Source organism: Anabas testudineus, chromosome 11 (assembly GCF_900324465.2).
Source record: "Anabas testudineus chromosome 11, fAnaTes1.2, whole genome shotgun sequence".
NCBI lineage: Eukaryota > Metazoa > Chordata > Actinopteri > Anabantiformes > Anabantidae > Anabas > Anabas testudineus.
Window position 1 is genome coordinate 12,281,849 of NC_046620.1, and position 13,560 is coordinate 12,295,408.

Genomic DNA, 13,560 nt, shown 5'->3' on the forward strand with positions numbered 1-13,560 from the left:
TCTGCTGTTTTGTCCCTTTAGTCATATGTTTTCCCCTTCTCTTTTTGAAAAGTATAGATAATTATAAATCCCACAGTCCCAGATTGTCTTAAAATGACTCCAACTGCCACCGCACATCTTACAATGGCACTGCTTCATGCAATGCCAAAACCCAGAATTGCATTCACCCCACAGATCCTGCGGAATATGGCTGTCGTCTTACAGTTTCCTTTTATAACGAATGGGAACAAAATGCTGTGGTGGAGGGAAATTGAGGGCAACATACAGATGATTTTGGCCCCGGGTTATGCATGTGGTGGAGGAGAGCTCGTTGCGTCTCGTTGTGGTTAGTTAGCTATGTGGCGCAGGCTGAAAGTACAGCTGTTTATAGCTCCTGAAAAAGACGCAAAATGCAGAGCTGGCCCCACTCTAGTCCCCCAAAATCACGTAAAACACATACACCCACATAGGTCTGAGGGGCATTTGTCTGTGTGTGTGTGTGTGTGCATATACACACACACCACAAATAAAACCAGTGATTATATCCTTTCAGACACACACATATGCACACATTGTAATTACATACAGTGACGCACTGCTGCCCGCCATACCGTGAATTCACACATATAATATCAACTTCTAGATGAAACATGTCGAGGCACAGCGGGGGATTACGTACTGTATTACTGTTGAAGGTTAGGATAAACATAGACAATTCACACTCGCACACCATCCACCACATCCAAAACTGAAAACAGACAAACAGCAGACTAGTCTCTGCAGCTACCCTCGGTCCTGGAGGTGCGTGTGTGTATATAGGAGACTTGTAAAAGGGGCCCTTGGGGTGGGCTCAGGAGCCGCCTTGGGGATGGGGTGTGTTTGTTTAAGTATGTGTGTGTGTTTTTCGTAGTCACGCTGAATTTAGGTGGCTAGCCTGGAGATAAGAAGTGGAATCCAAGATGAAAGAAGAATGGGCGAAGACGGGGATATACTGGCACAGAGTTTGTGAATCTAGAGGGGGGAGGCGTAGGGAGACAGAGTGGGAGGGACAGATGGGGGAGGAGCAGACTGTTTTGCTGATGGTTTTTTTTTTAGGTTGTTGATTTGACGTTACATAACACATTTACTTATGTAGTTAGAGCTCTTATAAGTGTGTATGAGTGTGTGTGTGCTAATGTGTGTGTGAGTTTTGGAAGCTTCTCACTGGGAGACGGGAATTTCTGTGAAAGGGAAAGGTTGCCCATAGCAACAGCCTTCATTGTAAAACTGATCCTTGGAATACAGCACACACACATACGCACCGTGCTCACACTGAGATGTCTTTTCAGTACTTTTCTGCACTTTCCGAATTTGAGATCACCAGACCTTCACACACACACACACACATACACACACATGCACAGAACCACTACTTCTCACACACATTTTCACTTGAAGTGTGAAGGACACACACTCCGCTCTCAGCCTGCCACTTTGTGAAGCCCATATCCTCCATGTGTTGACGCTCCAAACAACTTCAAGTCAATTTCATTTTCAGGAGGTACATATAGCGTTTCAGCTCCACCCCATGCTGAGATGTGATGGACTGAGATGCTCGGGTTTCTAGATTCCATTATGCTTTTATTGGCTTTTAAAGGCATCAGGTTTCCTGTGTCTGGAGCCGGGGAGGAGCTTCTGCTTCTCTGTGTGTACAATTAGCATCACACAGGCAAAGACAAAGCACTGTAGGGTCTCAGGATGAGCTTAAGATTGCTGAGGAGATAAGTTTGTTTTAGTCACATATTCTGCAGTGGACTGAGTGTTTTCCAATACCTGCAGCAAAACTCTGCCCTTTGTTTGTTGGCACTGGAAAACAGCACTACACAGTGTGAGCTGAATCTAGCAAATCTGTAGTGAAGGAACAACTATTCAGCTCTTTCAGTAAAAGTATCAACACAACACTATAAAAACTGCATTATAATTTACCAGTCTGCATTCAAAATTTAAATTAAGCTAAAAGTTTATATAAATGGTTAGAATAAAAAAAAGGTTGCTCAGAGAGTTTGCTGTTCTGCTTCACTCTCATGCTCTCAGTGCTGTTTCCAGATGCAGTGACAGCTGATGTTAGTGAGGAAGCGAGATAAATTCACAAGATAATACAGCAAAGATAGTCAACAACTAGTAGGTGAACATAGTCCAGTATTTATCTACATAACAGCTGGTGCAGGTGTAAATACGCAAATGTTTGCTAGTAAGTTGACAGACCTTCTCTCTTGATAGCTCAGTTTGGCCGGGTGGCCCCCTCCAGGAACCCGATGGTTTCAAACGTCTTCCATTTACAGAGGATGGAGGCCACTGTGCTCAATCAGACTTTCAATGCTGGAGATATTCTTCTGTACTCTACCCCAGATCTGTGTGTATCATCCTCTCTCAGAGGTCCACTAACCATTCCTTGGACTTCTGGATTATTTGGTTTGTGCTCTGGCATGCACTGTTAACTGTCGGGCCTCATATAGACAGGTGGAAAACTTATTCAATCAACTCACAGGTGAACTGCAAATATGTTGCAGTAACTGCTGTGCTGTGGAAACAATGCTCAATTTTGAGTCAAGAAAGCTGTGAATACTTATGTACATGTTTATTTTTTCCCTCTTTATCTTAAATAAAATTGCAAAAATTCACTTTGACATTATGGGGTATTTTTTGTAGAATTCTGAGGAAAATAATGACTTTCATCAATTTTGGAATAAGGCTGTAACATAACAATATAGGGGAAAAGTTGAACTCTGTGAATACTTTCTGGTATTCACTGTATATGGGGAAAATATTTTGAGTAGCCAAACAAGGCTGCAATTTAAATATATCTAAGTGAAGTATATTTCACTTAGTACCTGCAAATGGTTGAAATGAATGGAATCTATAAGTAAAATTACATTTTAGTTCCATTTTGTACTCTTTGAAACATATCAGGGGCGGTGTCTCTTAAGTGCATGCATTTGATAGCAGTATTAGCTGACCGGTGTGAGAAACGCCTCTGAATGCTAAAGTGTGTGTTTAAACATCGCAGGGATATGTGACTGAGAAATGCAGGAAGAGGTAGAGGAGGGATCAGCTTCAAAGTGACCAGAGGCTCAAGGTCATTCACTTCAGAGGTTCGACCCTGAAACAATCCACAACTAATCTCTCTTGCCTGACCCAGGGGTCACCAGGCAAACTTATTCTTTCCTCTCACAGGCTGAGATTAAGGTTGAGTGATGAGTGGGGAGGATGCTGTGAAATCATCCATTAGCCATTAACCTATTGAGGAAACGTATTGTTTCAGCTTGTCCTGTGCATAATTTCCTGTTATCTCTAAAATCAGCGTCTTTGGGCTTTAAACTGTTTTAAAACATTTAATAGAGTAAACATTTAATTTATATTTTAAAAACTGTATTAACCTATTAACCAATGATAACAAACGTTGCAGCCTGAGTTCAAAAGTTAACTGCTTTCCTTTGCTGTGCTGCTTTACAGTCTGAGCATCACTTGTAACTGACACATAGGCAGAGACTAAATGAAACCCCTCTTTCCTTAAAGGCTTTGATGTTCCACTGCCAAAATCCCAGCTTTAGATCAACTCATTAACTATGCTCCTCCATAGAGCCACAGACAGACAGATGTTACTCTGTCCACCATAAACCTCCTCTCAGACTGTGTGTGTGTGTGTGTGTGTGTGTGTGTGTGTGTGTGTGTGTGTGTGTGTGTGTGCGTGCCTGTAATCTGCCAAAGTGGTTTCTTTTTCAAATGTAATGACACACGGCTCAGTCATTCATGATGAATAATTCTAATCTCTGTCATCTGCACCCCCTCCTCTCTGTCTCTAACAGGCACAGACGTGGTCGCCATCTATCGATGACGAAGGCTCAACGAGAGACGAGTTTTATGATGATGAGGACCTCTACTCAGGCTCCGGCTCTGGCTGTAAGAGAGTGTGTGTGTGTGTGTATTTCAGCATGCGTGTGAGGTTACAGGCTCATGCCCTGGTTCTTTCAAATGCAACAGCTGCTGGGTTTCAATCTGCTGACCCTGAAGACCCCCCAACCCCCTCTATCCTCAAGTTCTGGTCTCCCTATTCAAGAGCCTCACGTGCATGGCCACCATGCACCCACAATCACACAATTCAAACGCACCATTTGGCACAGCAGACAGACTTTAATACAGATTTACTGAAAACACCTTTAAACAGGGACACACCCTTGCAAACAACAAGTAACCCAGGCTCGATTGCCCCAGATCTTATTTAGTCTAATCAGATTACAGTCTACATAGATTAGCCAATCACACGCACACCAGCAGTTGTGTGCAACTATCTTGAAGTGCATGTCTGCATTTGAGTGAGCTGGGTGTCTGCGTGTGCAGGAATTACCCACTTAATGTAAATCACGTTGGTGTAATTCGGGCTGATTTTCTGATCTTGCTGTTGAGGCTTCAGTGCGGCTCGTCTTATTAAGGATGACTCACCGAGGACTGCCCTCGGTTAAAGCACAGCGCTGGTGGCGAGCACACTCAAAATAAATTACAATTTAGAGCAGGGGAGTGCAGCAGAGGCACCCCCTGTGGTTGAAACAGCAGCCCAGCAAATTACTTTATCTCAAACCGTGATATGGAGCCGTCTGATTCCAAAAGGAAAGGCTCATTTTCCACAGACAGATGTGCAGGTTAGTGTTATTGCACCTTTAGAACGTGGCATTTCGTGGCATCTGATATTTTTAACAGAAGCTGCATTGTTCAAGTCCACATTTCAATGTCCTCTCCGGCTCGTCTGTCAGCTTTCATGTCTTTGTGCCCATAAATTCGAGTTGTTTCTCTTTCAACCCCGGGAGATTCACTACTGTAACAAAATGAAAGGTGCTATAATACTATTAGGAGACTTAAGAAGAAAATGAACCAGTCAGCGCAGTCGCCCCCTCTCCTTTCTTCTCCTCTGTTCTCTTCTCATCCCTTCTCTTCTTCAGCTTTAAGACTGTGTGAAAATGACATGCACCCACACCAGCACACTCCATCCACACTGTAGCAAAAAGAACACAATAAAATCTCTTTCTTCAGTCAGGTTACAAAAAAAACAAACATCTGTTAACATCTGGTTGTAAGAAGGACAGACACCCTGGTCACAGTTGGTTAAACCCGCGTTCTGTCCCCTTCTGCTCTCCAACTCACAATTCACTGTAGTTGTTCTCATTTGCATATTTTCCCTTTTCTGTTCTCAGACAGCACAATGAGCAGAAAATAGTGTTTTGATTGCAACTGTGATTGCTGCACTGGATCGTCAATAAAATCACTACTTTATTATTCTGGAGTCATTCGACTAAACAAAGCTGTTTGTGTGTCACTTTTGGTATTGACATTTGAAATGAGCGTTTGCAGGAAAAAGTTAGCGGTGACAGAAAGTTGTTTTCTTAAAGGAACAGTTCACAGATTTTACCCACATTGGGTTAAGTTGCCACTACAGAGTCAATGTTGACATTTTTTTAATCTTGTGACAAATTTATAAAAGCTCAGTAAAAAGCACCAGTGCCCATTGACCCCACTAGACTTACCTCATAGTTTTCCCAAAGCTCAGTTTTCCCCACTCACACTAAAACATGAATTTGAACTTTGACCTTGTCCGTCACATTTACTGTTTTTTAATTCACAATTCTCTCCTCTTCAGTCCCTGAGATCAGTATGAGGCCGACGTCAGTGAGCGTGATCTTCACCACAGAGGAACCGCTCCTCCTCTCCACCACCCAGGCCACAAGCCCTGCCCCCTCTGCCTCACCGGCGGCCGAGCCCAGCCCCAACCCCGAGGACCCCACCACCGGCCCACTGCCCACTGAGGCCGATGAAGAGAGCGGTGCATTCTGGGACAGAGAGAGAGAGCTGGAGAAGGAGAAGGAGAAGGAGCTAGAGAGGGAGAAGGAGAGAGAGAGGGAGAAACAGCTGGAGAGGGAGAGAGAGAGAGAACGAGAGAGGGAACGGGTCAGAGAGATGGAGAAAGAACGGCAGAGGGAGAGAGAGCGTGAGAGAGAGAGGGAGCGCGAGAGAGAGCGAGAGAAAGAGAGAGAGAGGCAGAGGGAGCGTGAGCTTGAGAGAGAAAGAGAGCTGGAGCGGATCCGGGCCGCCGCCGCCACTCAGACCACCGTCGCCCCAAGGTCGACTGCTGCCGTTCCTGTGGTGACCACCAGGCCAGCAACCAGCCCAGTGGACGGTGCAGCACCTTCTCCTGGTTTGGATGACCTGAGCACCACAGAAGAAGAGGAGGAGGAGGATGTCTACCTGTCACCTGAACCTACATCGTTTTTCCCAGATTTCGACATGGAAACGACCACAGAGGAAGACTTACTCACCACAGCAGAAACCACACCTGCAGCCACCACAGCTGCTCCTACCGCCACCACCACCCGCGCCACCACTGTCAGGACTAGGGACCCCTTCAGGCCCAGGGTTTTCATGACGACAACTACTCAGGTGATGCCAACGGAGAGAACGACTCCCCCACAGCTGCCCACAACTACCCAGGTATGACTCACCAACAAGTTCTGGTTCTGGTTTTGACTGTTCAGAGAATTGAATCCATCGATGCACATGCCAGACAACTAATAGACATATTTGTGTTGGTACCAATGAGCTATGGAGGTTTGATACTCAGCTCTACTTCTGACTTCTGTAACACTGACTGTTTGATTATTTACAGACCAAAGTCATTTCACTCATTGCCTCTATTTCTTTGCTGCAGCTGTACATGATGCATTTATATGTTCCTGGTTGTTCCACACTGTGATTATGGTTCCATATTTTATGAAGTGTGTGTATGTGTTGGACTATATGAAACTTTCCACCAATCAGAACATACAGAGACTCATTGTTTCAAAAGGAAACGTGTACCATGGAAACTTCTCTGTGTTACATTGGATTGGTTTCAGTGTTAAAGCTCCCTGGAACAAACATGATTATAGCTAGTAAATGTAAATTTCCTGACATTAGTCTCACTTTTCTTTCTCTGCCACAGGAAAGTAACAATGAGGTGGGCGCTGCAGGACCAAGTGGAGATTTTGAGATCCGTGATGATCGGCGTAATGATCTTGGTCGGGGTGTAGTGTCAGTGGATACTGATCTGATTGGCAACACGGTGGATGGAGGGAGCTCTGCTGCTCAGCTGCCTCAGAAGAACATCTTGGAGAGAAAAGAGGTCTTGATAGGTAAGACAATCTGACAGTAACATTAATGTTAATGTTTCTGCCATGTGCAAATATAAGTTCGGCTGTGCCTGTCTCACTGCTTGTCTGTCTGACCCTGTCCCTCTGTCATTCTGCCTCTCTGTCAGATAAACCTCTTGGTAATCGCCTCTTAGACTCACAGACCTCATTTCCTGTTGCCTCCTGTATTCTTTCCCTGCTTTCTGGGAGCTGAAAGACAAACTAGCATTACTTCGCGTTCACGTAGTTCAGATTCATCACCATAAGTGAATGTGCTACTTAGCCCCATTTGACCCACTGAGAACAAGCAATCCTCTTCTTGAGTTAGCCAACCCTCCTCCTTTTCTCCCCTCTTTTTCTCATCATTTTCCCTCTGGGTAAATCCAATTTCTTTTCAAGAGCCCCCTCTCCTTATCCCAAAGAGCTGTTGTAGAAGGAGAGGGAGCAGCCAACTTGCCTGACCTGACTGGCTGTTTGTCTCTCCTTCAGCTGTTCTGATTGGTGGACTGCTGGCGGTGGTTTTCGCTGATTTCCTGGTCATTGGTAAAGAGCAGGAGGCAACAGACTTTAGACTAGACTGTATCTTTGATAGAACCAAATTAGAACCACCTGTCCTACATATACAGTGCTGTACATACATGTTTCACATGTTATAGAACAGTTTAAATACCTCAGCCAGTGCATTTGAGCACTGGCAGTGATGAGATAATAAAAGCAAACACCTCCCACACAGTGAATAGAAACAAAAGTGTTCCTCAAGCATTTAGAAAACAACAGTTTGTTCCCTGCTTTGGCATCGATACCAATTAGTTAACAATGGAAAGTGTTTTTTTTTCCTATTTAATAACCACACATTAATCTATTGCACACAGCCAGGGTTCATTAGCAGCGAGTGCAGTGGAAGGTGGGAAAATTGCAGCTGCAGCAATTGGTTACACCAGCTCCTCTGGGTTGAACTACGGTGCTCTGTTGCACTGCAGGGCTGCAGTTTAGCACAAAATGTATGTTGGCACATTCAGGCTCATCTGTCTTCACTTGGCAGCTAGGTGATAGTGATGTTGTGGTAGCTTCGCTCTGCTTTCAGACTAGAGTGTTTATAAAGCAGCACGTGTTTGTAGTGATGTAGTCTGCTGCAGGATGTAACAGTGACTGTGATGTATTCCAGAGCTTGTTCATGGGCATTTGTGTTTGTTTGTAGAACTAAATCTGTAATGTACTGAAAAGATGCTAACATATCCACCCTCTCTTTTTGATTTTCCTCAGCTGTGATCGTGGGAGGTGTGGTGGGCGCCTTGTTCGCAGCATTCCTGGTGATGCTGCTGGTGTACAGGATGAAGAAGAAAGACGAAGGCAGCTATACGCTGGAGGAACCCAAACAGGCCACGGTCACCTACCAGAAACCAGACAAGCAGGAGGAGTTTTATGCATAACACTCGTACGCAAGAGAGACACGCCACACACCGAGGAAGAGAGAAAGAGTGAGCGAGAGAAGAGAGAAAGATACTCTAAGCCCCCATCCTCCTCCTCATCTTCTTCGCCACCTCCCTGTCATCTGCTCGACTCTCCTCATCCCTCTCTCCTCTTGTGTCCAAAACACTTGAGAGCGCCTTTCTCTCTGCGGACTTGGAACTTTCTTTTCAATGAAAATGAAAAAGGGGACAAAAAAAAGGAAAAAAAAAAAAATCCAAATATATTCTGAAAAAATAACACATACACACAAGATGTTTTTAAAGTAAATGTTGTTATTAATATTCTACAGATTCTCTTGTTCTGTATGTAATGATATGATTATTTTGTAAAAAAAAAACAAAACAAAACACAAGTTCTTAACATGTGTTTTCCAGCACAAAAAAAAGTTCCTCTTCTGTTTTTATGGAGCAATTGAAAAGGCTTAAAAGAAAGAGAAGAGGGGTGGAGCGAGCTGAGCGAGACACAAAAGAAAAAGAGAGCAATGGGCTCAACTCTGCCCCTCACCCCCCCATAAAATACACAGAGCGTCTGGTTGGCCGCACAAAGCCCCAGGTCAAAGGTGAGAGGAAAGGTCTCTTTTGTGCCTTCCACCCTTCTGGTGCTCAAAGACACACACACACATGCATTACAGCCACATATACACAAGCTTACACACAAGGACACGCATACACGTATACTTGTATAGACTTGAAGGTGGCTCTGACCTCGCTCTCTGTGCTCGGCCAACCAGAAAATGGTGCTCACCCTCGGCATGTTTCACAACGTCGAGGAGCCGCTGTGGAAAACTGGCTGGTTGCATCGAGGTTTGCCCACGCTCACACGGAGCTGGCGGCCCGTCTGCTCCTCTAAGCTGTACAAAGACTAGTTACATATAGTAATAATAATCAATAATATATCAATGTTTTGGGCTGGATGGTAAAAAATAATAATGATAATAATACCATAATAATAATAATAATAATACTTAAACAGGAGGATGTGTATTTAGCAGTTTAAAAAATTTATATGTAAATATCAGCGTATCCTTTCTGGCATCACTAACCATCTGCATGATCATGAAGAGTTTTTATTCATCACATCTGTCATCACTTTAGATGGGCTGTGCTCTCGTCAACCATATGCCCACACACGCGCACACACACAGACACAGACACACATTTACAGAGACACACGCAGACATACTTTCTGTGCATTTAAACGCACCTCACAGACTTTAAATATGCTGTAAATCATATCATTCAAACGCATATCAACCACCATCATTGTCATCATCGTCATTGTGATCGTCACCACTTGTGATACGAGCGAGGTCCGGTGGCTTCGGTATGTTATTGATTAGTTATTGATCAGTTGCCGGTTGGTTTAGAATTTGGTCTGTTTGTGTAAAAGCACAACTACGTCTCCAGTCATCACATCATCCAATGTTGCTTACCCTCACCCACACTTGTTGCATGCCTCACTTTCTTTTTTTTTCCACCATTGGCTCTCTGTATGGGGATGGGAGGGGCCTCTTGAAGGTGCAAAGGGGGTGTGCGCATATGTGCAGGAAATCGCCCACACATGCACTAATTCAGTCAACATCATATTGCGTTTGTCATTAATGTGTTGGTTATGAAAGGAAAACACTTTGAATTAGTGTTTGTGTGGGTCAACTTGAACCTGTGGGAACCATCCTGGGGAGGGGGCAGGGTAATGGGCGTAGGATTTGATTTATAAAGGGGAATGTGAGGAGACAGGAGGGCTGTGCTTCTATCTAAGAGATTGTAACAATAACCACACCAGTGCGACTGGGCTAGTAGCTTCTATTATACTCAGTACTGTAGAACAAAATGCATGGGAGTCAAAACTATACTAGTGTGTGTGTGTGTGTGTTTGTGTGTGTGTGTGTGTTTTGTCTGTGTGTATGTTTCTGAAAGGAAAGAGGGGTGAGTTAATGTAGGAATGTACTGTGGTTGAGTGTGTGTGTTTACCTACTCCAGCAGTTCTCACGCTCTTCCACAGACAGGTAACACACCTCTTCCACACATCTCCTGCCCCCTCGCCAGTATGAGACTGTGTGTGTGTGTGTGTGTGTCTACATCTCATCTAAATCCGCCACCTGTGTGTGTGTGTGTGTGTCTGAGTGAGTGAGTGAGTGTGTGTGCTTCACCTTGGTATTTCACAGCAGACTCTTATGTACACTGACTAGCCTGTTGATGTGTGTGTGTGTGTGTGTGTGTGTGTGTGTGTGTGTGGGTGTGGGTGTGTGTCTGCCTGCGTGTGTTTAGTCTTCACTGCTGAATGTGGGGCAGCTGGTCCCTCACAGTGGCTTTCACACACACACTGACTGTGTCTTTTCACTGTCTGTCTGTGCGCCTGTCTGTCTCTCTGCCACAGGACAGACGGACAGACAACATGCCACTTTTTCACAGGCAGGAATGATCTTAACACTGTCTTTTCTAAAGTGACTGTCAAAGTGTAAACGTGCGTTTGTACCCATCTAAGCCTGCGTAGCCAAATAAGACGTGTATGTGTGTGTCTGAAAGAGAGAGAGAGAGAGGGTTAATTTGTACATGTGTGTGAGTGAAGGTATGCATGTGTGAGCGTGTGAAGCCTTATGGAGGCTACACTACTCTGTGTTTGCTGTTCCCATTCCTGTTTTTATACATTTGCATTTTTTAAGGCTGAGTTTCTGTCATTGGCTGAGTGAGCGGAAGGACGTGGATCCTCCGCGCCACCGCCCTGTCACTAATCTGCCACTCTGTTCCAAATAAAAAACCTGATTGGGTAAATGTCTCCTCTCTTGTCTTTTTACTTGACAAAATGTTCATGAAAAAAATCATCATAGCTTTAATTTTCCAGTCAGCTCTCAGGAACATGTGTATCTTGGTTTAATCCAAATGTCCCAGTATGTTTCCATTAAGTGCAGCGAACAGAGCAAACTAAACAACCATAAGCATCACTATTTGCCAGAGATGCAGAAACCATTACATCTACCCAGAAAAAATACCTCTTAGATTTTCTAGTCCTTGGTTACAATTTAGGACTGGACACCATGTGAGTGCAACTTTGTGTAATATAGAGTATCATACTGATTTTCACACAGGGTTCCACTACTAAGCTGAGCTAAAACTGGCCGTGGAGAATCCACTTTAGATAATACTGTACTTCAGTGCTGCTAATTCTCTATAAAAAATGACCATTAATCAAATTATCAAAACTGATTAACACACAGTGAACCATGACATTTTGGAGCTCCTCAGTTCGAGGTAATCCAGCTATGTTCAGTAGTATAATGTTTTCTCATATGAACACACCTGGGAGCACTCTCGTTGAAATGCATCCCACAGCAAGTTGCTGGGTCTAAATCTGGAGCTGGTAAATGGTAAAAAAAATATGATGTAATTTGATGGCACCAGGGAAGTTGAGAGTTTAATTAATGAAATTCAAACATGATCAATTCTTGTTGGCTTTGTGACTATGATAAACAGTTTTTAGAGAAGCTGCTTTTTAACACAACTAATCCTTATTATACTCTTATAAGTATATTTTAGTAAAGTACGATTTGCCTCAATATTATTCTCTCTGAGAACTAATAATAGCTTAAAAAGCTTTTCAGTGATTGAGGTAAAGTTGAATCACAGCAACTGGACTTCCTTCCTGTTAGGTCAAAACGTTTCACTACTCGTACAAGTAGCTTCATCAGTCTGAAACGTTTGGATCTAACAGGAAGGAAGTCCAGTGACCATGAGTCAACTTCCAGATGGAAAGTAGAAAGTACTGCACCAGTGGAAAGTGGATTATCCAAAGAAACCAGAACACTGGAAAGACATAATGTAACATGACTGTTAAATTATTTAAATATAATTTTTCATTTCTGTGAACATTATAAATTCAATTCCATTTGTCCCCATTTCACTAGTGTGGAAGAACAAAGCTCAGAGATAATTATCTCCAAATCTGGAAAAATAAAGCCAAAACTATCCCCATGGCTAGATTAGTTAAGGAAGAAGTGTGTTTATATAATTTGAATGAACTGATCCTTTAATTTCACAGTTTTCCTTGTGCCTCAATTCAGGACTCGGGGCTACTGTAGACTGTGACTTATGAACTCAGTAGACATATCGAAGTAACAGATGTTATTATTCTAAATCACAAAACTTACTCGTGAAATAATCTGACGTAAAAGGAAACACAAGAAAGGAAACTGTTCTAAGTTGGTCTGTCACCTGATGTCGAGGGTACCAGAGAGTCTGCAGACGGCCTTCTTAGGATCTAGAGAAGACAACAGCCTGTTCTGGCCTTGACGCTGCTGATAAGAAATATTCCTCCACACAGAGGATGAGGAGGTTAGTATGTGAGGGAGGGGTAGAACAGAAGCAAAGTTAGGTGCCAGGGGCCCAGTCAGTACCCCATCTGGTGGGTAACACAGGAACAACTGCAGCAAAAACCGACAGATCCTACAGAGTAGTTAGGACCAAGAGCTACAGTGCATATGTTCTTTTAACGAACCCGATTCTGGCGTTTGTGAAATAAGAAGCTCAAAGGATCAGCAGTGGTTCACAATGAGCCATTCATGATCCACACAAAGAGTCTGAGGATAAATCTGAGGTGTCACAAGATTATGAACTGGAGAGGAGAGGAGAAAAAACATTTTAGATACAAAAAACCCAGCTTTCCATTCATCTTTGCAGTTTATTAATCGTGGTCTTTGTTAATAAATCACTGGATTTTTGCTAAGAAAGAAAAGAAAATTAGCAGAAGAAGCAGAAGAGTAACTTTGTGTGTGTGTTTTTTTTTGCTTCTTTATTCAACACAAATTTTTAACATTGATTTTTTTTTTCAAAACTTATACAAAACAATTATAAGACGCCTTATTGTCTATGCGAACATGAAAACCTTTATAAAACCTTTTGTTGGCACATTCAGCTTTTGATTA

At 43.3% G+C, this 13,560-nt stretch overlaps 1 protein-coding gene across 2 annotated transcripts in view; it reads left to right on the forward strand.

Annotated features, from left to right (window-relative positions):
- sdc3 (syndecan 3) overlaps window positions 1–13,560 on the forward strand; it is a 42,757-nt gene that overhangs the window by 17,840 nt on the left and 11,357 nt on the right. Inside the window, exons 2-5 of one of the 2 annotated variants that reach the window (XR_003298049.1) lie at window positions 3,825–3,918; window positions 5,648–6,495; window positions 6,986–7,175; window positions 8,436–10,714. Coding sequence is in view for 1 of the 2 variants with exons in the window: in XM_026348985.1 (XP_026204770.1) it covers window positions 3,825–3,918; window positions 5,648–6,495; window positions 6,986–7,175; window positions 8,436–8,602 (1,299 nt within the window). In the remaining variant the exon portion in view is untranslated. Of the gene's footprint in view, window positions 1–3,824; window positions 3,919–5,647; window positions 6,496–6,985; window positions 7,176–8,435; window positions 11,385–13,560 lie in introns of those variants that run through there. The other variant, XM_026348985.1, reaches the window with a different exon arrangement.